The sequence below is a fragment of the Bufo bufo genome, chromosome 6 (assembly GCF_905171765.1).
Source record: "Bufo bufo chromosome 6, aBufBuf1.1, whole genome shotgun sequence".
Lineage (NCBI taxonomy): Eukaryota > Metazoa > Chordata > Amphibia > Anura > Bufonidae > Bufo > Bufo bufo.
In genome coordinates, this window is record NC_053394.1 from 391,683,964 (window position 1) to 391,710,193 (window position 26,230).

Below are 26,230 nucleotides of genomic sequence, written 5' to 3' on the forward strand. Positions count from 1 at the left end.
CTAATCTTATTTCCATTCAGGTTCCTACAATATAGGATCCGATCAGTGGATATCTTCTATATAAGATCCTTCTTCTCATTAACCTGTCAAGGATGGATAGGGACAGGAACAAGATGGCAGAAAGTATAATAAATCTCACCCTAGAGATCCTCTTCGGGCTTACTGGAGAGGTGAGAGATTCTGATTATGTCACATTACATCATCGTATCTATGTTACTAACAGATGGACATGACTGGAGAGGTGAGGGGCCTAGGACATGTATGGAGTGATAGTTATTACTGTGTCTCTCCATAACCAGGACTACACAGTAGTGAAGAAGACCTCTAGTGCGCGCTGTCAGGCCCCTGCGTCTGAAGGATGGGGAAGAACCCTGAGCCCAATCATGGAACCTCCACCTCACCCCCTGATACATGAGGAAATCAATAGAGAGAAGATCCTAGAGCTCACCAGCAAGATGATTGAGCTGCTGACTGGAGAGGTGACACTGCTGGGAATGCTGGGACATTATACAGGAACGCTATCAAGGGATCTGGGTGATGACTGTATCATTGTGTTGTCAGGTTCCTATAAGGTGTCAGGATGTCACCGTCTATTTCTCCATGGAGGAGTGGGAGTATTTAAAAGAACACAAAGATCAGTACAAGGGCATCATGATGGAGGATCACCGGGCCCTCACATCACCAGGTAATAGACATGACTAAATACACATATCCTCTCATTATCTGTATGTAAGGAATTAATTCAGTCACTGGATGTGTTTCCTACAGGTAAGGAAGAGAGAAGAACACCGGACAGATGTCCCAGTCCTCTTCTTCCACAGGATGGTTCAGAAGAACATCACAATATCCCACAGGCTGATCAGGTAGATGGTGATAAGATCTCATGAAATGTCACCTATGATCTGTAGGGGGCTGTGATGATCTTGTCTTGAGTCTTGTTTTATCCACCAGTATTATATGTTTTCTCCTTACATGTTGTCTGGATCTTCCCACTATTTTCTGCTTGTATAGACTTTTAGGATGGCCTCCTCTGTGAATTGCTGCAGATCTTTTGTGGTTGCACAAGAGTGGCACAACAGTTTTCTGAGAGGTCCTCGGCAGGAACCATGCAATAATATAAATGGTCAACCAAACTTGTGCTCGGATTGTCAGCTTGAACATGAACATCAGTTAATAAATAGGAGACCTTTAAATCCACATTGAGTAATTGCACTGAAAAATTTATTCCTTTAGGTAACAAGTATAAACGGCTAAAATTACCCCCCCCCCCATGTCTTACAGCTACTGTAAAAAGGGTAATAAATAACAAAAAAGGGCATTTAAGAATATACAAATCTGAGGGGTCAGCTGTAGCCTATGAAGTTTACAAAGGGCTTAATAAAATCTGTAAAAAAGAGATAACATTTGCAAAAATATAAAACGAACAGCAGGTAGCAAAAGAGAGCAAAACAAATCGCAAACCATACTTTAACCCCTTAAAGGGGTATTCCCACCACAATGATCACTGTTTAAATACATTTTATTACCCAATTCCCACCCTTTTTGAGAAAATAAGTCCCCTCTTACCTGATTGTTGTCTTTCGTCTTCCCTGGTTACGGCCACCTCTCGCCTGTCGAATCCGGCCGGGCAGCGCTTGCGCAGAAGACTGAAGATTTTCTCCCGGCCGGGCAGCGCAATGTCCTGAACGCACACGCCGCCGCGCATGCGCCATGATGACTTCTTCCTGGCCAGTATAGTACAGAGCCGCAAACGTGCACGCCGGCTCTGTACTATACAGGCCAGGAATAAGTCTTCTGCGCAAGCGCGGCCCGGCTGGGAGAAGACGTCAATCAAGCCCAGCCGAATCCAGGAAGTGAACGTCGCGTTGGCCGCAGGTAAGTATGAAAACTGATGATGGGAATACCCCTTTAAGGACCCTGCCATTTTCCATCTTAAGAATCAGGCCATTTTTTGCAAATCTGACATGTGTCATTTTATGTGGTGATAACTTTAAAACACTTTTACTTATCCAGGCCATTCTGAGATTGTTTTCTCGTCACATATGGTAAATGAGTCAAAAATGAGTAAAAAAAAATTCTTTTTTATTTATAAAAAAAACACCAAATTCAAATTTCTAAATTTCAATTTCTCTACTTTTAGGATAGTAATACAGTACTTCCAAAAATAGTTATTACTTTACATTCCCCATATGTCTACTTCATGTTTGGATCATTTTGTGAATGCCATTTAATTTTCAGAAACTTTTCAAAACCCACTTTTTAAGGACCAGTTCAGGTCTGAAGTCACTTTGTGAGGCTTACATAATAGAAATCACTCAAAAATGACCCCATTTTAGAAACTACACCCCTCAATGTAAAACAGATTTTACAAACTTTGGTAACCCTTTAGGTGTTCCACAAGAATTAATGGAAATTGGAGATCAAATTTCAGAATTTCACTTTTTTGGCAGATTAATCCATTTTTTCCTCTAAAAAAGCAAGGGTTAACAGCCAAACAAAACTTAATATTTATTGCCCTAATTCTGGCCGTAAACTGCTGTACGGGCACACGGCAGGGCGCAGAAGGAAAGGAACGCCATATGGTTTTTGGAAGGCAGATTTCACTGGGATCATTTTAAGCTGCCATGTCACATTTGAAGAATAGAAACTCCAAATAAATGACCCCATTCTGGAAACTACTGGATAAGGTGGCAGTTTTGTTGGTACTATTTTAGGATACATATGATTTGTGATTGCTCTATATTACACTTTTTGTGAGGCAAGGTAACCAACAATAGCTGTTTTGGCACAGTCTTTTTGTTATTTACAATATTCATCTGACAGGTTAGATCATGTGGTATTTTTATAGAGCAGGTTGTTATGGAGGCGACAATACCAAATATGACAACTTTTTATGGTTGTTCAGTTTTACATAATAAAGCTTTTTTGAAAAAAATCATCTTTTAGTGTCTCCATATTCTGAGAGCAATAGTTTTTATTTTTTTGGGCAATTGTCTGTAGTAGGGGCTCATTTTTTGCGGGATTGGTATTATTTTGGGAGGCATACACCTTTTTGGCTGCTTTTTTTTAGCACAGTTTTTATTTTATTTTTTTGATGGTGTTCACATGAGGGGTTAGGTCATGTGATATTTTTCTTTTTTCAATTTTTTTTTTTACAATTTTATGTGTTTTTATACATATATTTTTTTTACTTGAAACTTAATTTTTTTATTATTAAAAAAACACTTTTTTTTTACTTTTTATTTTTCTCCCACTCTGGGACTTCAAGTTCTGGGGTCTGATCCCCTCTGCAATGTATTACAATACATCCTGTATTGTAATGCATTGACTGTCAGCTTGTATGCTGACAGCCTGCCTGTGAGACCCAGCCTAAGGGGCTGGATCTCACAGGGTTCCGTAGAAGGCAAGCCCGATGCCTATGGAAGGCATCGGGCTGCCTTCTCTGCCATTGGGTCCCCGTCACTGAAGCGCGTACCCTCCGCAAACCCTCTGCATGCCGCGGTCAAAGCATGCAGTCAAGAGGTTAATACTGCGGCATCTGTGTTTTCAGCATTGCAGGTGACATTGTGACTGCCAGGTCCGTGCCGCTAATCCGGCAGGCGCTGCTCATGCACCCGTCCGATCAGCCCGCCGTACATGTATGGCGCTGGTCCTTAAGTCACATTTACCAGCGCCATACATGTACGGCGGGGGTCCTCTACAGGCAGGGGTGCCCCTAGCTATTCTGGTGCCAGAGGCGAAAACTGAAACGGCGCCCCCCCATACCATACCAATTTCTTAACCTAACCCCTTTGCCACAATGAAAGCGCTCATTGCCCATCACCCTTCCGCTGACCGCTCTTGCCCCCACCTGGTGCCTCACCTGGCCTCAGTGGTGGTGCACCCCTGTCTATGGGTTAAGGGACTATATACAGGAGTATGTGACTGTAAATATCATTATAAGTAATAACCAACATGGGTTTACCAAGGACAGAAGTTGTCAGAACCAAACCTGATTTGTTTTTATGAGGAGGTGAGTAGAATCCTGGATAGAGGGGCAGCTGTGGAAGTAGTGAGGTGAGTAGAAGCCTGGACAGAGGGACGGCTGTGGATGTAGGGTTTCTGGATTTTGCAAAGGCTTTTGATACTGTCTCTCATAGACGTTTTATAGGTAAAGTAAGGTCTATAGGCTTGGGAAGTATAGTTTGTAATTGGATTGAAAACTGTCTGAAGGACCGTGTCCAGAGAGTTGTAGTCAATGATTCCTATTCAGAATGGTCCCGGGTTATAAGTGGTGTACCCCAAGGTTCAGTGCTGGGCCCTTCATTATTTAATTTATTTATTAATGATATCAAGGATGGGATTAATAGCACCATATCTATTTTTGCAGATGATACTAAGCTGTGTATAACTGTACAGTCTATGGAAGATGTCCACACACTACAAGCCGACTTAAACACTGAGTGATTGGGCATCAACTTGCAAAGGTGGATAAATGTAAAGTTCTGCCTCTTGGTAGTAATAATCTCCGTGCTTCATATGTAGTGATGGACGAACATCGGCTGGGACGTTTCGCGAACACGCGTTCGCAATTAAATGTTTGTGAACCGTGCGTTCGCGGCGGGCCCCAATCACTTTAATGGCAGGCGAACCTGAAAAACCTTCAGGTCATATTTTTAGCCACCAAATACTTACTAGAAGTGCACACATAGTCCCACAACATGGACAGTGACATATTTTATTGGGGGGCCATTTTTATGTGACTTAAAGGGAAACTCTCAAAAATGTGCCCTGCTGGTGCCCAAAATTTTACAGGCCCAAAAAATTTGTCATTTACCTGACAGAAAAGAACAAGTGATTATGTGGCTAGAGGTACATTAGGCGGTCAGTGGATAACAATTTTACTGTAGGCCAATGGAGTACAGGCCTCAAAAAATTAGGCATTTACCGGACAGAAAAGGCTTTTTATGCCGCTGTATATACATAAGACAAGGGCCATTCTTTGTTCTGGGTGGTGGCCAGTGGCGTAGCGTGGGTTGCCAGCACCCGGGGCAAGCCAAGTATTGCGCCCCCCCCAACCTGTGGCTACGCCCCTTTTTACAGATAATGTAGTAGATATCACCAGCAGTCCTATGTAACACCACAGATAACACGGTGATAACTCTCTGTGTACAGATAATGTAGTAGATGGGTTTGAGGCCCCAGATTTCAGAACACACACAGTGTGACCTGATGTCTGGGGCCAGGCTGCTACAGTGTGGGCCAAATTCTATATCCACCCTCCCATCACTACAGAACATACAGGGTAATACAGCGCCCCATACCTCTTACATCCAGTGATGTCTCCTTTGATGTAGATGTACCTTCCCTCTTTCCTCATCTTCTCCTTTCAGACCTTCAGACCAGACCAGCATTTTTCAGCCATTTCTCGTCTCTGCAGTTTGACAAAAAAAAAATCTTAGTTTACTACTTTTCCATCATCCTCCCATCTTCTGGACAAATCATCCTACCATCCCCAATACTGCATGCCGTGCTCCCCAATATTATACTGCAGAAACAGATAAACCCCCTGATAATACTAGTACCACACAGATAATGCCCCTTTAATAATTATTGGCACACCGTGCCCTAAAATAACTGCGCCCATCAAATAGTGCCCCTGACACTAATAGTGTAAACATGACGACCCCCAAAAAAAATTGTGGTAAGCTGATACTGTGCCAAGGTGCCCCCACAGTAATAGTGCTCCCAAAAATCCCACCAATAGGAATAATTCTCTGCTAGAGCACACATGATAGCAATAGTGCTAATTAGTAGTAATAGTAGTAATTTGCAAGTATAAAATACCCCTTCTTATTGCTCCCGTAGACCCCATAGTACTCCTCTCCCCCCCTTGACCATAGTACCCACCATAATGTGTCCCAGTATAAAATGCCCCTATACATAGCCCCCATATAAAATACTTTGTTTGTGGCCTCAGTAGATACCCCCAATAATGTGCCAGTAAGAATTGCCCCCATAGTGCCACCCAATAATATGCCAGTAAAAAGTGCCCCCAATAATGTGCCAGTAAGATGTGTCCTCCAGTGCCCCCCCCAATCATGTGCCAGTGAGAAGTGCCCCCCATAGATGGCCCCCAAGTATGTGCCAGTAACAAGTGTCCCCCATAGATGGCCCCCCAATCATGTGCCAGTAACCAGTATTGTACCATATAAAAAAATAAACACTTATACTTGCCTCCATGGCAGCGATGCAATGCAGGCCTCTTCCGGCCTGTGTCCCGCGCTGACGTCATCGTGCCTGCACTAGGCCTGCAGCCTATCAGAGGAACGGGGAAGGGAGACTCCTCTCCACTGCCCAGCAGCACAGCCATCTGTATCGCTCTCCTGAGGACGGCGATACAGATGACTATGGGGATGACCGCTTCCACAATGAAGCGCTCATCTCCCTGTGCCCTGTCGCCGCCCCCCACTTGTGAGCAGGGCCACGCCACCTGGGGCGATCGCCTCACTTTGCCTAATTGGCGGTGCGGCCCTGCTGGCCCCTTAAAATTTGGCGTCCGGGGCAAAGGCCCACCCGGCCCCCCCACCACGATACGCCACTGTGCATCGCTGTCCTGAGGATGGCTATACAGATGACCATGGGGATGAGCCCTTCCACAATGGAAGCGCTCATCTCCCTGTGCCCTGCCGCCGCCCCCCACTTGTGAGCAGGTCCACGCTGCCTGGGTTGATCGCCTCACTTTGCCTAATTGGCGGTGCAGCCCTCCTGGCGCCCCTTAACATTTTGCGCCCAGGGCAAATGCCTCCCCCGCCCCCCCCATGCTACGCCACTGGTGGTGGTGGATATGTGTGGGCTAGCATGAGGAAATTCAATTACACGTGATCGTCACAGGTATTGAATTCCTCTGAGATCCATGCCTCATTTATTTTTAGAAATGTGAGGTAGTCCACACTGTCGTGAGCTAGGCGAGCGCGCTTATCGATCACGATTTCCCTGCTGCGCTGAATGTCCTTTCAGACAGGACACTCAACCAGGGGAAAGCCAAGAGATCCATGGCAAATTGTGCCAGCTCAGGTCAAGCCTGCACACCCAGTAGTCCAGGGGTTCCTCGCTTCTCAGAGCGTCCACATCGGCCGTTAACCCGATGTAGTTGGACACCTGTCGGTCTAGGCGTTCCCTGAGGCTGGATCCGGAGGGAGGCTGTCGATGGGTTGGCTGTAATAATGATCTCATATCCAAAGTGACCAACACATCTTCAAACCGCACTCTTCTTGCAGGCGCGGTAGAATTGGTACCCGCACCTGTTTTGCTGTGGGTGGAAATTCCTCTGCCAACACCCGCAACAGCAGAATGCAGCATCTCTCGCAGAAAGGCCTGGAAATGCTGCATTCTGACAGCCCTCTGTGATGCTGGTAACATGTCCGCCATTTTGTGTTTGTACCGGGGGTCTAAGTACGTTGCCACCCAGTACTGGTCCTTGCCCTTTATGCTTTTTATACGGGGGTCCCTTTTAAAACACTGGAGCATGAAGGCCTCCATTTGCACTAAATTGGAAGTGGTGGAGCACCCTGGCTCCTGCTCATCGCCCAGGAGAATGTCGTCCTTGGACTCCTCCCCCCAGCCACTGACAACACCAGCGATCCCCGAAAAGTTTAAACCCTGCTTTTATTGCTCCTCCTCCTTCTCCTCCCCCCAGCCACCTGTCATTCCCCACTCTGACGATGTGCTGAGGTCGGCCAGGATAGCAGCACGAGTTTAGTATTTGTTTTGATGCCGTGCTGGATCCGCCTCTCATCAGGTGCACTGGGTGGAGTCATTAATTTAAATGGTCTCCAGCTAAGTGCTCTGAGCGGATTATACTGATCATTTTGGTCTGGGAAGTTGGGAGGGAAGGTTGGCTGTCAGTTCCTGCTCTCAGAAGATAAGTGTCATTTCTTGTTTGGTTGTTGGTGTCATCTATCCCATCCAGGTTCTGTGCGAGCAGGCTGCTCCTATCTCCCCACTTCACCATCTCAGGGAGTTCAGGGTTTTGTCAGTTCAGGCTGGAGGACACAGCACACCTACCTTCAAGGTCTGCCTGTGGGCTGAGCAGTGCAGGGAAAGAGGTCAGGGATAAACTAGGAGGTGACCCTTCCCCTGTCTCTCGTCCAGAGCCTGGTTGGTGTGTTATCTTTTATACTGTGCACGTCCGCCGTGACACCACCATCCTCCTCTGACTCCTCTTCACACTCCTGCTGACTTATCTCAGATGGAGTAGCCCCCCCTGGGAATTCATTCAACATTGCGACTTCCTCATCTTCCTGTTTCTGCTCCTCGATGGCTTGATCAATGACACAATGCAATGCACGCTCCAGAAGGAAGGCGTATGGTACGATGTCACTGATGGTGCCCTGGCTGCGACTGACTAGTTTGGTGATCTCATCGTCGCGCATGAGCAGCCACTGGCGCGGTGAAAAGAAATTAAGCTCCCAGAACCTGTGCTGCCGCAGAGTTCGTACAGGTAGTCGTTAACTGCACGTTGCTGCTGGAGCAGCCTATCAAGCATATACAAGGTGGAGTTCCAGCGTGTCGGGCTGTCACAAATCAGATGTCTGATGGGCAGGTGGTGTCGCCGTTGAATGTCAGCAAGGCGAGGCATGGCCGTGTAAGATCTTTTAAAATGGCCAGAGATTTTCCTGGCCTGCCGCAAGATGTCCTGGACCCCGGGGTATTTGGCAACGAATTGCTGCACAACTAAGTTCAGGACATGTGCCACACATGGGACGTGTGTCATTTTACCCTGTTTCAGCGCGCCCAACAGATTGGCATCGTTGTTGCACACCACTTTATCAACTGTCAAATTGAGCGGGGTTAGCCACTGGTCGGCCTGTGACCGCAGAGCTGAAAGGAGTGCAGGACCGGTGTGGCTCTTGGCTTCCAGGCACAACAGACGCAGCACAGTATGGCAACATCTCACCTGGCACATCGAATAGGTTCTGGGGAGCTTGGGGGGTGCAGCAGAAGAGGCGGTAGCAGTGGAAAAGGAGAAGTCAGCCGAGGAGGAGACAGAGGATGGAGAAGGAGGAGGAGAAGAAGAGGCAGGCCTGCATGCAATCCGTGGCGGTAACACCAAATCCACATGGGTGCCACGGGTTGCATGCTTGACGGCCGCCAGAAGGTTCACCCAGTGGGCAGTAAAAGTTATGTAGCTTCCCTGCCCGTGTTTGCTAGACCACGTGTCTGTGGTCAGATGTATCTTGTCACCGACAGTGTGTGCTAGAGATATATTCACTTGCCTCTGAACGTGGCCATTTAGCTCTGGGATGCCCTTCTGGGAGAAATATTTCCTTCCGGGGACTTTCCATTGTGGTGTGCCAATGGCCACAAATTTTCTAAAGGCCTCCGAATCCACTAGTTTATATGGCCGTAGTTGGCGGGCTAGCAGTTCTGACAAGCCAGTGGTCAGCCGTTGGGCAAGAAGGTTATCCAGTGTCTTCAACTTTTTACGCTCGAACATTTGGGCCACGGAAGCCTGCCTTCTGCCAGGGTGGCATTGTGGTTCTGACAGAGTTGCTCCCACTGGGCTCCGTGATGGAAGGCCAGGTGCCTTCTTAAAACAGCCGTCCCTAGGTGAGTGTTGGGCTTACCACGACTTATTCATTGACACCGGCTGCAGATGGCAACACTGTTGTCAGCAGCTGACACGTTAAAAAAAAGCCCACTCTGTGGAGCCATGTGCCGGCATCCTGGGAGCGATGTGACCATGCATGGTGGATGGCTCGCTCCAGATACATTTGCAGTCTGCTTTTTGCCTCCGGTGCACTGCGAGTTCTGCCTGCTTCTCATCCTTCTCCTCCCTATCTGCTGCTCCGTCTCTCCCTCTGAGCTCCCCTCCTCTTCCTGTCTTGTGGGCACTTCACCACCACTGACATTAGAGATCTCGGAGTAGGCAGCAACAGCGGGGACCACCCTCCTTGGGCTGATCTGGGTATGGTTGTGTTACCGCTGGGTGGCGGCCGTTGCTACCTCCTCATCCGATGCCAAGAATGGCTGTGCATCGGTAAGGTCTGGGAATGGATGAATTCCTCTGACTTGAGTGGAGGGGCTATGGGGGTGGTGGTGGTGGTGTCTTTGGGGATGCACACAGCAGAGAGTGAGGAGGGTGCAGATACAGAGGAAGAAGAGGGTGCAGAAGCGGAAGGCTGAGTGAGCCACTCAACCAACTCTGGTGCGTCCTTTGACATAATCGCACTCACCTTCTCCAACTTCCCACTTAGGCTCCAGCCTGGTGCATCTGCCCGACCCCTACCACCCCTGCGGAATGGCCTGCCTTTTCCTCTGCCTGTCATTTTCAAAATGACCCTGTGACAAAGTCCCTAGAGAAGAGCAGTATTTGTGGAAGCAGGTAAATCGCAGGCCTCAATCATTATTTTGTGGAAGCAGGTATATCAATCCCCTTAATCAGTATTTTGTGGAAGCAGGTATATAGAACCCCTTAATCAATATTTGGTGGAAGCAGGTATATTGCACCCCTCAATCTGTATTTTGTGGAAGCAGGTATATCAAACACTTTAATCAGTATTTTGTGGAAGCAGGTATCGCACCCCTCAATCAGTATTTTGTGGAAGCAGGTATATAGAACCCCTTAATCAATATTTGGTGGAAGCAAGTATATCGCACTCCTCAATCTGTATTTTGTGGAAGCAGGAATATCAAACCCCTCAATCAGTATTTTGTGGAAGCAGGTATATCAATCCCCTCAATCAGTATTTTGTGGAAGCAGGTATATCAATCACCTTAATCAGTATTTTGTGGAAGCAGGTATATAGAACCCCTTAATCAATATTTGGTGGAAGCAGGTATATCACACCCTTCAATCTGTATTTGGTGGAAGCAGGTATATTGCAACCCTCAATCAGTATTTTGTGGAAACAGGTATATCAAAGCCTTTAATCAGTATTTTGTGGAAGCAGATATCACACCCCTCAATCATTTTTTTGTGGAAGCAGGTATATTGCACCCCTCAATCAGTATTTTGCGGAAGCAGGTATATTGCACCCCTCATTCAGTTTTTTTTGGGGTAACAGATATATTACACCCGTTGCAAATAGTTGTTCCAATAGAGCTTGTCTCTCTATATATCTGCGGTATTGCAGCAGAACCGCACACGACTGCTGCACAATACAAATACACTATAATATACTTTCTATGTTAGAAAGTATATTATAAGTACTAACCGGATTCCAAAAAAGTTGGGACACTAAACAAATTGTGAATAAAAACTGAATGCAATGATGTGGAGATGGCAAATGCCAATATTTTATTTGTAATAGAACGTAGATGACAGATCAAATGTTTAATCAGAGTAAATGTATCATTTTAAAGGAAAAATACGTTGATTCCAATTTTCACGGTGTCAACAAATCCCCAAAAAGTTGGGACAAGTAGCAATAAGAGGCTGGAAAAAGTAAATTTGAGCATAACGAAGAGCTGGAAGACCAATTAACACTAATTAGGTCAATTGGCAACATGATTGGGTATAAAAAGAGCTTCTCAGAGTGGCAGTGTCTCTCAGAAGCCAAGATGGGTAGAGGATCACCAATTCCCACAATGTTTCGCAGAAAGATAGTGGAGCAATATCAGAAAGGTGTTACCCAGCGAAAAATTGCAAAGACTTTGCATCTTTCATCATCAACTGTGCATAACATCATCCGAAGATTCAGAGAATCTGGAACAATCTCTGTGCGTAAGGGTCAAGGCCGTAAAACCAAACTGGATGCCCGTGATCTCCGGGCCCTTAAACGACACTGCACCACAAACAGGAAAGCTACTGTAAAGGAAATCACAGAATGGGCTCAGGAATACTTCCAGAAACCATTGTCAGTGAACACAATCCACCGTGCCATCCGCCGTTGCCAGCTGAAACTCTACAGTGCAAAGAAGAAGCCATTTCTAAGCAAGATTCACAAGCTCAGGCATTTTCACTGGGCCAGGGATCATTTAAAATGGAGTGTGGCAAAATGGAAGACTGTTCTGTGGTCAGACGAGTCACGATTCAAAGTTCTTTTTGGAAATCTAGGACGCCATGTCATCCGGACCAAAGAGGACAAGGACAACCCAAGTTGTTATCAACGCTCAGTTCAGAAGCCTGCATCTCTGATGGTATGGGGTTGCATGAGTGCGTGTGGCATGGGCAGCTTGCATGTCTGGAAAGGCACCATCAATGCAGAAAAATATATTCAGGTTCTAGAACAACATATGCTCCCATCCAGACGTCATCTCTTTCATGGAAGACCCTGCATTTTTCAACAAGATAATGCCAGACCACATTCTGCATCAATCACAACATCATGGCTGCGTAGGAGAAGGATCCGGGTACTGAAATGGCCAGTCTGCAGTCCAGATCTTTCACCTATAGAGAACATTTGGCGCATCATAAAGAGGAAGGTGCAACAAAGAAGGCCCAAGACGATTGAACAGTTAGAGGCCTGTATTAGACAAGAATGGGAGACAAGAATCCTATTTCTAAACTTGAGAAACTGGTCTCCTCGGTCCCCAGACGTCTGTTGAGTGTAAGAAGGGGAGATGCCACACAGTGGTGAAAATGGCCTTGTCCCAACTTTTTGGGGATTTGTTGACACCATGAAATTCTGATTCAACATATTTTTCCCTTAAAATGGTACATTTTCTCAGTTTAAACTTTTGTTCCGTGATTTATGTTCTATTCTGAATAAAATATTAGAAGTTGGCACCTCCACATCATTGCATTCAGTTTTTATTCACGATTTGTATAGTGTCCCAACTTTTTTGGAATCTGGTTTGTATATCATCCCCCTCAGTATATCACATCTATCGATAGCACACCTATACTAGTCCTTAAAATGACTTTTGTGGCCCTATTAGCTAGCGTTTGTTGTCCCTAACAGTCTGTCCCTGCTCCACACAGCAACCTCTCCCTACACTGGCAAAACACAGAATGTAAAATGGTTGCCAGATCGGTTTCTTTTATAGGGTGGGGGTGTGTCCATGTGCTGAAACGTCTCAATTGGCTGTCCTGTCCCACCTGATGGATGTGTCATGGGTCAAAGTTCGGCGTAATGCAAAATAATATGGCGCATGCGAACATCGCCATATGTTCGCATGTTCAGCGAATTGCGAACGTGCAAAGTTCGCACAAAATGACTGCCAGGCGAACCGCAGGGCCATCTCTATTCATATGTCCTAGTGGATGTAACACTGGAAGAGTCCCTTTTAGACAAGGATTTGGGTGTCCTTGTAGATCGTAGACTAAATAACAGCACACAATATCAATCAGCTGCTTCTAAGGTCACCAGGATATTGTCATGCATTAAAGAGGCATGGAATCGCGGGGCAGGGATATAATATATAGTTCAGTTCTGGGCACCAGTCCATAGAAAGGATTCCCTGGAGCTGGAAAAGTACAAAGGAGAGCGACTAAACTGATAAAGGGCATGGAGGGTCTTAGTTATGAAAAAAGATTTAAAAAAATGAAATGTATTTAGTCTTCAGAAGAGATGTTTAAGGTGGGACATGATTAACCTCTACAAATATATGAATGGGCCATACAAAAAGTACAGTAAAATCCGTTCCATGTAAAAAGCCCTCAAAAGACAAGGGGGCACTGCCTCCAACTGGAGAAGGTAAAGCCCAGTCTCCAGAAGCATCAAAGTTTTTTTTACTGTAATAACTGAATCTGTGAAATAGACTTTGTCAGAATGTGGTCACAGCAGGAACAGTGGACAGTTTTAAAAAGGGTTTAGATGAATTCTTAAAAGTAAATGACATTGCTTATGAAAATGTGCAGAAATCTGAGTCTCACTTCCTTCTGGGATTCGCGTCCCCACCTATCCCTTGGCTGAACTTGATGGACTTATCTCTTTTTTTCAGTATTAACTGTGTAACTATTATCTTCAAGGGTTTTGCAGTCTAGGGTGGCAGTACCAAGATCAAACCACGGATTCCATTCTAGCACATCTAGATACAAGTCACCCTTCTCACTTGCATAGAGTATAATATAATATTGGAAGTTGATTATTGGAAAAGTTTTGTATATGATTATTATCAGCACATATAATTCTAACTCCCCAGCAGTTTTCTAAAGTTGCCCACACACACACTTCCATCAGGAGGTAGATTCTGTAGGTCTGTTAGTTAGCAAGCACTATCCCGTGCCAGAGGTAGAATAGCGGTTCCCTGCCTAAATAAAAAAAGATGCCTATGGGAAAACCCTACCTATCTGTTTCACCAGGGCACTGGCTTCATCAGGGGAGTTTGGGTTGTGTTAAGGTGAAGCTCAAGAACTGGCCACGTTTTATTGTAACCCTGCACCTGCCTTTTGTTTTCCCATTCTGGTCCCCATATGACAGTGCTGGTTCTGTATTTGCTGTAGGACTTAGGTATGTCACCATCCATATTTTCAATTCAATGTCAAAGGGATGGTCACTCTGACATCAATCATTCGCACGATTAGATTACTCCTTTCCCAGCATGGGCCAGAGAAACAATCTGGTTCCCGTATGACATCACTGGGCGCGCAGAATGCCTGGGCCTTTAGTTCTCTATTTGTTGTAGGACTTGGGTATACAACCAACCCTATTTTCAATACAATGTCAAAGGGCTGGTCATACTGACATCATTAGGGGGAGTGCCTTCCTGCCGGTAAAACTACTTCCCTCCCTAGCCCCAGGGACATGGGTCAGAGAACCCCAAAGCCAGAGGATGTTTCCCCCTGCTATCTAACAGACCTACAGAATCTACCTCCTGATAGAAGAGTGTGTATGTGGGGGGAACTTTAGTGTGCCTTCTCCCCCTTCTCTTTCCCCCGCTTAGGGGTGTAAGAAAAGAGCATGGGTAGACCCCAGTAGTGGAAGACGTCTTTCTCCACACCTAGGTTCTAATAGGAGCATGTATGTGTGATCTGAACGTACCTACTTCCCCTCTCTCCTTCCCCCGCTTAGGGGTGTAAAAAAGGAGTAAGGGGAGACCTCAGGAATGGTCACTCTTCTCACCTATGTATGACTGCTCACTAAATTGAGTATTCACAAAATCGAGTGCTCCTCTGCTATTTTGGTAGACTCCAATAGGTAACCTGCAGCCAGACCACACAGAGACCACTAGACCTGGGACATATTGGGTAATCTAGATACCTATAGATTCACCCTAAAATATTTGTGGATCAACCCCCCACCAGAATTTCATGTGCACTTTGAGCCAACACCTCACTCCAATATCCTATCAGATGATAGACGTGATCTGTACACCATAACATAATAGTGACAGCGGGACCCCCATAGTTTTAATGGATCACACTTGTATTTCCTTTTAGCATAAATAGTAAAAGTTATGTTTTATCTCCAATAAGGGTGACCCTGTACAGGGACTATTTTTGGGGTTATCAATCCTCTCATTCAGTTTTTGTCTAGATTCCCTCTACTGTGAAGCGCTCGTCCCCGCTACGGTCACATGGTATACCTGAGCTGCTTCACCTGTATCTATACCATGTGACCACATGGAACTGTAAACATGTGACCATAGCGAGGACGAGCGCTCCACGGTAGAGCCACCAAAACTAGTTTAAAAATCGTCTACAGATGGAGACGAAATGTATTTGGGCACGGGCAGTGGGTGACAAGTTTAAGGACTGGACCACATCATCTTTGTGCAGGATTTATGCAGGGAAGAGAATGGAACTGGTGAATGAAGTACATTAGTTACATGAACATATGGCCCTTCCAAAAATGTGCAATTACTCAGCATAGCAGCAGAATGCCATTTGGGGTGCTGTGCTGGCAATAATCCTATGTAGCAACAGTTATAACTATGCACTTACACATCTGAGGGAAAAAAAAGCTTAAAGGGAACCTGTCATGTGGATATTTGATTATAATCTAACTAATTATATACAATCATTAACTACTAAAAAGTACCTTAGATGTAATCACTTACTGGTGTGACAGATGGTTGCCTCATAATATACACACAAAGATGCCGCATGCCGCATGCTAATGAGCTGATCTGAGTCCAGTCCAGCGTGATGTCATTGAGTCCAGCGTATATTTAATTCAGAGCTATAGCCACTCCCCTGCCCACCTGCTGCTGATTCATATGGAAAATAACTGTCATTCAGCAGCAGGTGGGCGGGGAGAGTCAGGAGCTCCTGAATATTCATGACTCATCTTTATCAGCTGGAGCTTTTCAATACAAGATGTTGGCAGATTGACTGGGTCAATTAAAGAAAGTGACCCAGCATTTTGCTAAGAGAATTAGTCACTTATTTATGTTGCCCTTAGTTAGGACACCATCAAACTGGTGAGAGGTTCCCTTTAATTTTGAATTGCTATTACATGGGGAATGCATGAAGCTATTAAAACAGGCATGTCAGGAGCAGTGACAGGTTCTCTAATACTGGTAACACAACCAGGACATTATTATTGCTGGGGACATTTACAAACCATTCAGACATATAATGGGGAGGATGGGGGCCCTATCCAAACTTTGCCCTGGGACTCTTACAACTCTAGTTACACCACTGTGTCCTTATACTATAGACAGAGATAATCAGGATGATCTAGTGATGATAATCTGTTCTCCCCTGTCCTTTTGCAGTAAACAATGATAAGCAAGGTGTTTTAGTGGTAATTTAATAGATAATCAGTTCTCACCTCTCGTGTCCTTATACTATATACAGTCATAGGCAGAGTCTTCTAGTGGTGATAGATAATCAGTTCTCACCTCTCCTGTGTTCTCCCGTCCCTTACACTAGGTACAGTATCTTCATGCCTGCAGTCATTCCAAAACTGGTAGATAGAACAGGAAGACAGCATTAAAGGGTTTGTTCAGGAATAAGTAACTTTTTACATGTGCCCGCAGCCTCTACGATGGAAAGAGTCATACGTACCTGCTACCCTCAGCTCTGGTTATGTGTGCCAGCTCCTGTGTGTCCATCTTCCAGTAAATGTTGTTTGCTCCCTCGCCCGCACAGGCATGGTCACCTGCTTTACTGCAGCTAATGACTGGCTTTACTGATGATGTGTTTCTTGTGGAAATGTTACCCCTGAATCCAGTCATTGGCTGCAGCAGAGCAGATGATTATGCCTATTCCTAGGAGGTAAATAAGCCATGGATCGAAAGAACTTTGGCTTACCGGCTTCACAGCCCTGGGACGGCCATCAAGGGCAACAGGTGCACAAACAATGTAATGTTATATACACACAATGTAATGTTAGGGATAGAATATAAGGGCCACTCTCCCTGCATTGCAAACTGGTTGGAATAATGAAGCAATCAGATTGGATTTATACAGGAGACCTGCAGATATTTGGGTCAGATAAGTCCTGCTGTCCGGTTATTTTTGGTTGTCTTTTCAGGTCATATAAAACCTTCCACACGACTTCTCCAACCGTCTGATGACTTCTACAATATTTCTTTCACAGCTTCTGAATCCGGGTGAAGAGCTGAACAATATTAATCCTACAGAGACATATGTGAGGGGCGATGAGCAGAGTACAGAGGACATTCCTACAGATAACCACCCAGGTAAGTAGTGACCACTAAGTAAGGCCTCATGCACACGAACGTATTTTCATACCGTGTCCGTTCCATTTTATTTTTTTTGCATACCGTATACGGAACCATTCATTTCAATGGATCCGCAAAAAAAAACGGAAGGTACTCCATGTGCATTCTGTTTTCGTTTGTCCGTATTTCCGTTCTGCAAAAAAATAGAACATGTCCTAATTTATTAGGGGCCAGCTGTTCCGTTCCGAAAAATATGGAATAGACACGGCTGTCATCCGAATTTTTTGCAGATCCGTTTTTTGCGGACCGCAAAATACATATGGTGTGCATGAGGCCTAAAGCAGAGAAGATTCACCAATTCGGCAAAAATTATAAATAAATATGGATGGAAATGTGACAGATTTATAGGTGATAGGATACCTAATATATAAAACTGTTCCAGCAATAGATGTTTTCATCCTGTGAAAATCCAGTTTATTTGGTATGCAAATGTGCCCAGAGGGGCGTCATTCTTGCAGGAAGGAGCCCAGACACTCCCCCTGCCACAATGTGTTCACCCTCAAAAGACGAACCTAAAACCTTCGCCCCCAGGTGCACTAACCATGCCCCTGATCCGGTTAGGCCACGCCCCCTCCCACGCAGCCGACAGGGATTGAAAAAACAAAGGTAAAAATCAACTTCTGTCAGCTGCAGGGGCGGGAGGGAGGGTGACTTTCTCCCTGCAGCTCATGCTAAGACAGCACAGTGCTGCTGTCTGAGAGTGAGCTGTTCAGTGGGCGTGCCTGGGCGCCTTCCTGCAAGATTGCTGCCCCTCTGGGCACCTTACTGGCTCATTTGCATACCAAATAAACTGGATTTTCAGAAGATAGAAAACATCTATTGCTGGAACAAAGGCACATCTGGAAATAAGGTACTAAGTGCTATTAGGCCATGGCTTTACTTCAATAGCGATTATCCTGGTGACAGATTTCCTTTAAAGGGGCAGGGTGCTGTGGATGACGCTGTTAAAAGGGTGTGGAGTGCTGTGGAGGTCACAGTTCAGGGGGCAAGTAGGGTGGCCTTTCAGGCCACCCTCAAAAGACGAACTTAAATGCCGCCCCCAGGTCCCACTAAGCCGACGGGGATTGAAAAAAATGAAGGTCACTGTCAAGGGGGTGAAGTGCTGTGGAACCTACTGTTAAAGGTGCAGGCGGCTGTGAAGATCATAGTTAAGGGGGTGGGCTGCTGTGGAGGTCCCATTTTAAGGAGACGAGGCACTGTGGGGGGGGTTCAGTGCTAACGGGCGGGGTACTGTAGATGTCACTGTTATAGTGTATACTGTCTATCTTTTAACAACACACACAAACATGAAATGAAATAGATGAAATATACCCGTGTGAAGCTGGGTCGTTCAGCCAGTGATTAGTGTTGATCGAGCACTAAAGTGCTTGTGTGCTCTGGCCAAACACATCGGTATGCTTGAGTGCTCTACCGAGCCTCCGAGCATAATGGAAGTCAATAGGAGAACCGCAGGCACCCCCTGCTCGGAAGATAATAGGGTGTCTGGTTCACAAAAAAAGGTTACAAATTGATGGAAAACCCATCAAAATGGTTTGGAAACAGCATGAAGAGGATAGCTGGATGCGTCTTGGACTCCTATTATCTATGACATACAATAGACAAGCACACAAAGGCTATAATCCAAAAGCCAGGTATGTGGAAGCCAACAATCTATCCATGAGACAGTTAACAGTCAGCATACCTTACAAGGTTTGTTGCCAGCGGTTTAGACATTAGTGGCTGTGTGTTGAGTTATTTTGAGGGCATGCCAAATTCACACCGTTATACAAGCTGTACACTGACTGCTTTACATTGCAGCAAAGTGTCAGATCTTCAGGGTTGTCCCATGAAAAGATAGAATAAAATATTTACAAACTTTTGTGAGATGCTGTAACTTTGCAATTGCTAATTACCTGGCCCCAGACACAACAGGGTCAGCGATAGGTCTTCTTGACACCCTCGTGACATGTACAGACCAAGTTGCATAAAGGAGGAAGTGGAGGAGGAGAAGTTTGTGGTGCAAGGAGACATGGAGTTTTCTCAGGCGCAGCTAGGGAAGAAGGTTGGCGCGCGGTATGATAGATATGCTGATGATGATGACGACGATGACATTGGCAATGACCAACCATTGCAGTGGAGTCTTAAAGAACTGGGTCCATAGGCATGCTGGTGAGCATGACAAACTGCATGCTTGGTTGCCTACATGCTGGAAGCATGTGGTTAGCATCAAGCAAAGTGATGACTACTGGATAGCCATACTTTTAGATCATTGCAATCAAAGCAAAAAGGGGAAATTGTTTTAATTATACCTGTCACCTGCATTTCTGTCCAGGAGTCCCATCTCCAACCTGACGCATATCAGCAAAAACATAAGCATTGCCTGAACAACCGGGTTCAGTCGTACCTGGACTCTGCCCTTTCTTCTGCACATAACCTGTCCCCTGACTCCATGGACTTCTGGGAGGGAGATTGGAACAGTTGCTGGAACTGGCCCAGTTTGATATGTGTACTGTCTTGTCCAGCCTCCAGTGCAGGGTATTAAGTGTGGCAGGTGGCATCGTCACACAACTCCAGCTGATGCCAAGGAGTAGAACTGCCAGAGTCATACACAGATTAGGCTACTTTCACACTCACACTTTGGGCGCATCCGTCATGGATCTGCAAAAACGGTATTGTATTATACGGTTTGTATTATCTGTAACATGGCCTAGACGGATCCTACATGAACTCCATTGAAAGTCAATGGGGAATGGATCTGTTTTCTATTGTGTCAGAGAAAACGGATCCGTCCCCATTGACTTACATTGTGTGTCAGAATGGATCCGTTTGGCTCAGTTTTGTCAGGCGGACACCAAAAAGCTACAGGCAGCGTTTTGGTATCTGCCTCCAGAGCGCAATGGAGACTGAACGGAGGCAAACGGATGCATTCTGAGCGGATCCTTTTCCATTCAGAATGCATTAGGGCAAAACTGATCCATTTTGGACCGCTTGTAAAAGCCCTGAACGGACCTCACAAACGGAAAGCCAAAACGCTAGTGTGAAAGTAGCCTTATCAGACCAGTGGGAGCAGATTCAATTCTGGTCAAATGTATTTGTTCCCTCTTCTGACTGATTCTTCAGAATTACACCTGGTTCCTCTCTAGTCATATACTTTTCATAATCTTTGGATGATGTGTACAGTATATATGAATCACAAGTACTTAAAGGGGTTGTCTCATCTGAGACAATGGGGGCATATCACTAGGATATGCCCCTATTGTCTGGTAGGTGCAGGTCCAACTGCTGGGACCCTCACCTATATTGAGAACGGAGTGGGCCAAGAGCTTTCCCCATAGAAGTGTATGGGAGTGCACCACGTATGACCGGCCTGCGCTCCTATTCACTTCTAGGGGCCTGATAGAAAAGGCTGAGCCAGTACTCGGCTATTTTTGTTGGCCCCATAGAAATGAATGGAGGGCGGCTGTGCATGCACAGTGCACCCTCCACCACTTTCAGGGCTCCGTTTAGGAGATAGGTGCGCTGGGACCCACACCTACCAGACAATAGGGGCATATCCTAGGGAATTGCCCCCATTGTCTCAGATGAGACAACCCCTTTAATATAAATGCATGAAAAAATGCATGAAAAAACTGGGCCATACAGTTTGTTTACTTGAGAGTGACAGGACGGAGATTTGGAGAGACCTCGGTGTGCACAGTGTCCTGGCTCCAGTGATGATGTTCGGGTCACAGGATTATTCTTTGGCGCTATATGTAGCCTGTGTAATCGGGAAAGGCTGCAGGATAAGGCTACATTCACACAACAGTGAAAAATAGCACACAGCAGTTTTTAGAAAGAATTGAAGTCAATGGCGCTATTCAGGGGGGCGTGGCCTAGTTGCATGGTATGAGGAAGCTATCGTGCGTGGCTCCGGCGGTATCCTGCAAAAATCCTGTATTCACCCAGCCATACCTATTTAAAAATCTACCTCTCCCGTGTATGAGTGTGCTTGGAATTGGGGGAGCAAGACGACTCGGGACCAGCGCAGCTTCTAGGAGACCAGAGCAGAACAAGGAGCAGCGCTACATAGAAGTAGCAGTAATATACAGTTGTGTTCAAAATAATAGCAGTGTGTTTAAAAAAGTGAATAAAGCTCAAAATCCTTCTAATAGATTTTATTTCCATACACACAAATGCATTGGGAACACTACACATTCTATTCCAAATCAAAACATGAAGAAAGATATATCAAATTTGTGTTGTTCCTCTAAAAAAAAAATTGAAGAAAAGTGAAGATTAGACTGTTAAAAAAAATAGCAGTGTTTGTATTCTTCTTTACAAACTCAAACATTCACTATATAAACTGAAAAATGTTTGAAGATTTTGCTTTCCTTTGAATCACTTCACTAATATTTAGTTGTATAACTGCTGTTTCTGAGAACTGCTGTACATCTGTGTTGCTCGGAGTCACCACCTTCTGGCCCTGTGAACAGGTATTCCAGCCCAGGATGATTGGACTACATTCCACAGTTCTTCTCTACTTCTTGGTTTTGCCTCAGAAACTGCATTTTTGATGTCACCCCACAAGTTTTCTATTGAATTAAGATCCGGGGATTGGGCTGACCACTCCATAACGTCAATCTTGTTGGTCTGGAACCAAGACGTTGCACGTTTACTGGTGTGTTTGGAGTCGTTGTCTTGTTGGAACACCCATTTCAAGGGCATTTCCTATTCAGCATAAGGCAGCATGACCTCTTCAAGTATTCTGATGTATTCAAACGGATCCATGATCCCTGGTATGCGATAAATAGGCCCAACACCGTAGTATGAAAAACATCCTCATATCATGACGCTTGCTCCACCATGCTTCACTGTCTTCACAGTGCACTGCGGCTTGAATTCAGTATTTGGGGGTCGTTTGACAAACTGTCTCCGGCCACTAGACCTAAAAAGAACAATCTTACTTTCATCAGTCCACAAAATGTCTCTTTAGGCCAGTCAATGTGCTCTTTGGCAAATTGTAACCTCTTCAGCACATGTCTTTTTTTCAACGGTGGGACTTTGCGGGGGCTTCTTGCAGATAGCTTGGCTTCACATAGGCATCTTCTAATTGTAACAGTACTCACAGGTAACTTTAGACCTTCTTTGATCTTCCTGGAGCTGATTGTTTTGCCGAGTCCTTGCCATTTTGGCTATACTTCTGTCCATTTTAATGGTAGTTTTTCGCTTTTTTCCCACATCTTGGATTTCTATTGCTCTACTACACCTGCTAGTAAATTATCATTTCTACCAAAAACAGTGATTGATCAGGTTAGTGATGTCTGACTGCTATTATTTTGAACACAACTGTATCTACCTGCTTGGTCCTTCCATTGGGTGACACTCTAGGAGTCCTGCAGTGACTGGGTGAGCTGCCTGTGAGGTGAAGCGGACGAGGTAGAGGTGGTGGGGGAGACAAACGTGACGGGTGCCATATTGGGCTTAGGAGTCTGTGATCTGGCCCTAGCGTTCTATACCGATAGATGCAGGGAGGCTGCTGTGTGGAGAGCCTAGTACAGAAGATCCCTGAGGCTCACCCTGGAATAATAGTTTCTAAGTCTCTGATGCTGCAATCTAGAAAAGGCTTATTCTCCTAACATCAGCCCACAGTGTTCAATGTCCTAATTATAATGATACCTGTCACCCGGTTGTTCAGTAAGGGGAATTCCAGTGTGAAAGGGACACTGAGGGGAGATATTGTGTGGGGCACTAAGGGGACATTCGTGGCCTCTTGTCCAGTGCTAGTAAATGTTTTATTTATTTATCTTTTAAATGACTGATTGGGTGGGGGTTGCAGAGATGTTGCTTAAGGTGAGGGCCAACCATTTCTAGTTATGCTACTTGGTCTCTTATTAGATTGTGATCTGTTTGGCCACCACTGATTTAGTCAATTAATACTTGAATTCTGCGCCATGCCTTGTACTTTCTGTGGATTTTTTTATATGGAAATGTTATAAAATTTCAATAGAATATTTTGGCATATTATTCATCAATAATAAAATGTGTTTTATTCTTGGCAGATGACTGTACCAAGAACGTAGAGAAACATCTGGTATCTTCAATTGAAGTAGATCATTGTTTTATCACACGAGATACATTTGAAAAGCATGCCAATATCCAAGATATACCCTCATCCGTTCACAGGAAAAATGTATCATTTGATCATTTTAAACAGTTCCGATCTTCTGATTCATCACAGACTGTAACACAAAATAAAAGTCACAGAAGAGGTGATCACATGGGAGAGAAGCCATATTCATGTCCAGAATGTGCTTCATGTTTTAAGCATAAATCAGCTCTTGTTATACATCAGAGAATTCACACAGGAGAGAAGCCATATCCATGTTCAGAATGTGGTAAATGTTTTAGGCAGAAATCTTCTCTTGTTGTACATCAGAGAATTCACACAGGGGAGAAGCCATTTTCATGTTCAGAATGTGATAAATGTTTTAAGTATAAATCATATCTTGTTACACATCAGAGAAGTCACACAGGAGAGAAGCCATTTTCATGTTCAGAATGTGGTAAATGTTTTGAGTATAAATCAGCTCTTGTTACACATCAGAGAAGTCATACAGGGGAGAAGCCATTTTCATGTTCAGAATGTGGTAAATGTTTTGAGTATAAATCAGCTCTTGTTACACATCAAAGAAGTCACACAGGAGAGAAGCCATTTTCATGTTCAGAATGTGGTAAATGTTTTGAGTATAAATCAGCTCTTGTTACACATCAGAGAAATCACACAGGGGAGAAGCCATTTTCATGTTCAGAATGTGGTAAATGTTTTAAGCATAAATCAGCTCTTGTTATACATCAGAGAAATCACACAGGAGAGAAGCCATTTTCATGTTCAGAATGTGGTAAATGTTTTAAGCAGAAATCGTCTCTTGTTATACACCAGAGAAATCACACGGGGGCGAAGCCATTTTCATGTTCAGAATGTGGTAAATGGTTTAAGCATAAATCAGCTCTTGTTATACATCAGAGAAATCACACAGGAGAGAAGCCATATTCATGTTCAGAATGTGGTAAATGTTTTAAGCAAAAATCAGATCTTGTTACACATCAAAGAAATCACACAGGAGAGATGCCATTTTCATGTTCAGAATGTGGTAAATGTTTTAAGCAGAAATCAGCTTTTGTTATACATAAGAGAAATCACACAGGAGAGAAGCCATATTCATGTTCAGAATGTGGAAAATGTTTTAACAATAAATCAGCTCTTCTTAACCATCAGATAGTTCACACAGGAGAGAAGCCATATTCATGTTCAGAATGTGGTAAATGTTTTAACAATAAATCAGCTCTTCTTAACCATAAGATAATTCACACAGGAGAGAAGCCATATTCATGTTCAGAATGTGTGAAATGTTTTAACAATAAATCAGCTCTTCTTAACCATCAGATAATTCACACAGGAGAGAAGCCATATTCATGTTCAGAATGTGGGAAATGTTTTAAGCAGAAATCACATCTTGTTCCACATCAGAGATATCACACAGGAGAGAGGCCATTTTCATGTTCAGAATGTGGTAAAAGTTTTCACCAAAAATCACATCTTGTTACACATCACAGAATTCACACAGGAGAGCAGCCATTTTCATGTTCAGAATGTGGAAAAAGTTTTAGGCATGAATCAGTTCTTGTTAGACATCAGAGAATTCACACATAAGAGAGGCCATCTTCATAAAACTGGATTCCCACAAGAGCTGGTGTCCAGACATATGGAAAAAGGGGCGTTATTCACACTTGTAAATAGCCAGTTACTTGCAGTCAAGTGGAATGACAGACAGGATGTCTGCAGGCTTTCCACTGAGCATGAGGACAGCACAGGGGTAGTGAGAGAGAGAGGGGCCACCACTGATAACAGTAAGTCTGTCTGCGTGACACATTGTACATTTATGGGAGTAGTGTATCTTTCAACCATACCTGGTGAAGCACAAAACCAGGGCCTGATATAAAAAGATAACAATCTCCCTATTCCAGCCCTGGTCTGTTCTACCCCTATAAGTATTTGTAACATTACGTTACATCAAATATGGGCTTGTCAGTAAATCGGCTGCTCTGGTCTTACTGGGCACATTTCATTAGTAATGTGCAAGTTCTCCCAAAAAGTGACCCAGTCTAAGATTGCCTCATTACATAGAAGCCATTACTCGCCCTCCTAAAGGAATATCATCTTAATCTGAACACCCTGACAAAAATGTACCTGTAGATAAATCCAACAAGTGGGGTCCCCGCCACCCCTGTATTTGTAGAAGTCATGTGGTTCACTTATCTCGCATGAATTTACCAGTGGGGGAATCCTTGGTTAGTTTTTATTGTATGTCCCACCAGCTCTGGATTGTTTAGTTTTATAATTGAAGATGACTTGATATAAAATATATTTATTGGATATATTGCATTTTTGATCATTTTGTTTCCTATGACTATTCCCATTCCTATTATTGTATGGTGATACGGAGATGATATGTTTTATTTGGAGGATCTCTAATATTCAGGCTGTTCCATGGGCGCAGTTACAGTTTTGTTTGGGGTTTTAATAGGATGTCTTACACCTGACAATATTTCTAGAGGTAATGACAATACCTCGGGGGGGGGGGGGGGGGGGGGTAGTTATCCTTTACTGTTCTCATGGATGGTTTTGGACACTGCCCCTTAATATATTGTATAG

The 26,230-nt window shown here is 44.5% G+C and overlaps 2 protein-coding genes across 2 annotated transcripts in view; one reads left to right on the forward strand and one right to left on the reverse strand.

The window, feature by feature from the left end:
• Positions 1–26,230, reverse strand: part of LOC121003516 (zinc finger protein 208-like) — a 2,651,670-nt gene that overhangs the window by 524,261 nt on the left and 2,101,179 nt on the right. The gene's annotated exons all lie outside the window — the stretch shown is intronic.
• LOC121003528 (oocyte zinc finger protein XlCOF7.1-like) lies at positions 21–25,945 on the forward strand. The gene is made up of 6 exons (XM_040435425.1): positions 21–170; positions 300–479; positions 562–685; positions 769–863; positions 17,415–17,517; positions 23,577–25,945. The coding sequence occupies exons 1-6, from the start codon at positions 93–95 to the stop codon at positions 25,226–25,228; spliced, it is 2,232 nt and encodes a 743-aa protein (XP_040291359.1). The 5' UTR covers positions 21–92; the 3' UTR covers positions 25,229–25,945.

Bases quoted from the DNA above. Each gene is read 5' to 3' on its own strand.
- LOC121003528 (XM_040435425.1), top strand. From the start codon at position 93: ATGGATAGGGACAGGAACAAGATGGCAGAAAGTATAATAAATCTCACC. The intron at 171-299 runs GTGAGAGATTCT...CTCCATAACCAG, and splicing joins TCTTCGGGCTTACTGGAGAG to GACTACACAGTAGTGAAGAA. The intron at 686-768 runs GTAATAGACATG...TGTTTCCTACAG, and splicing joins CCGGGCCCTCACATCACCAG to GTAAGGAAGAGAGAAGAACA.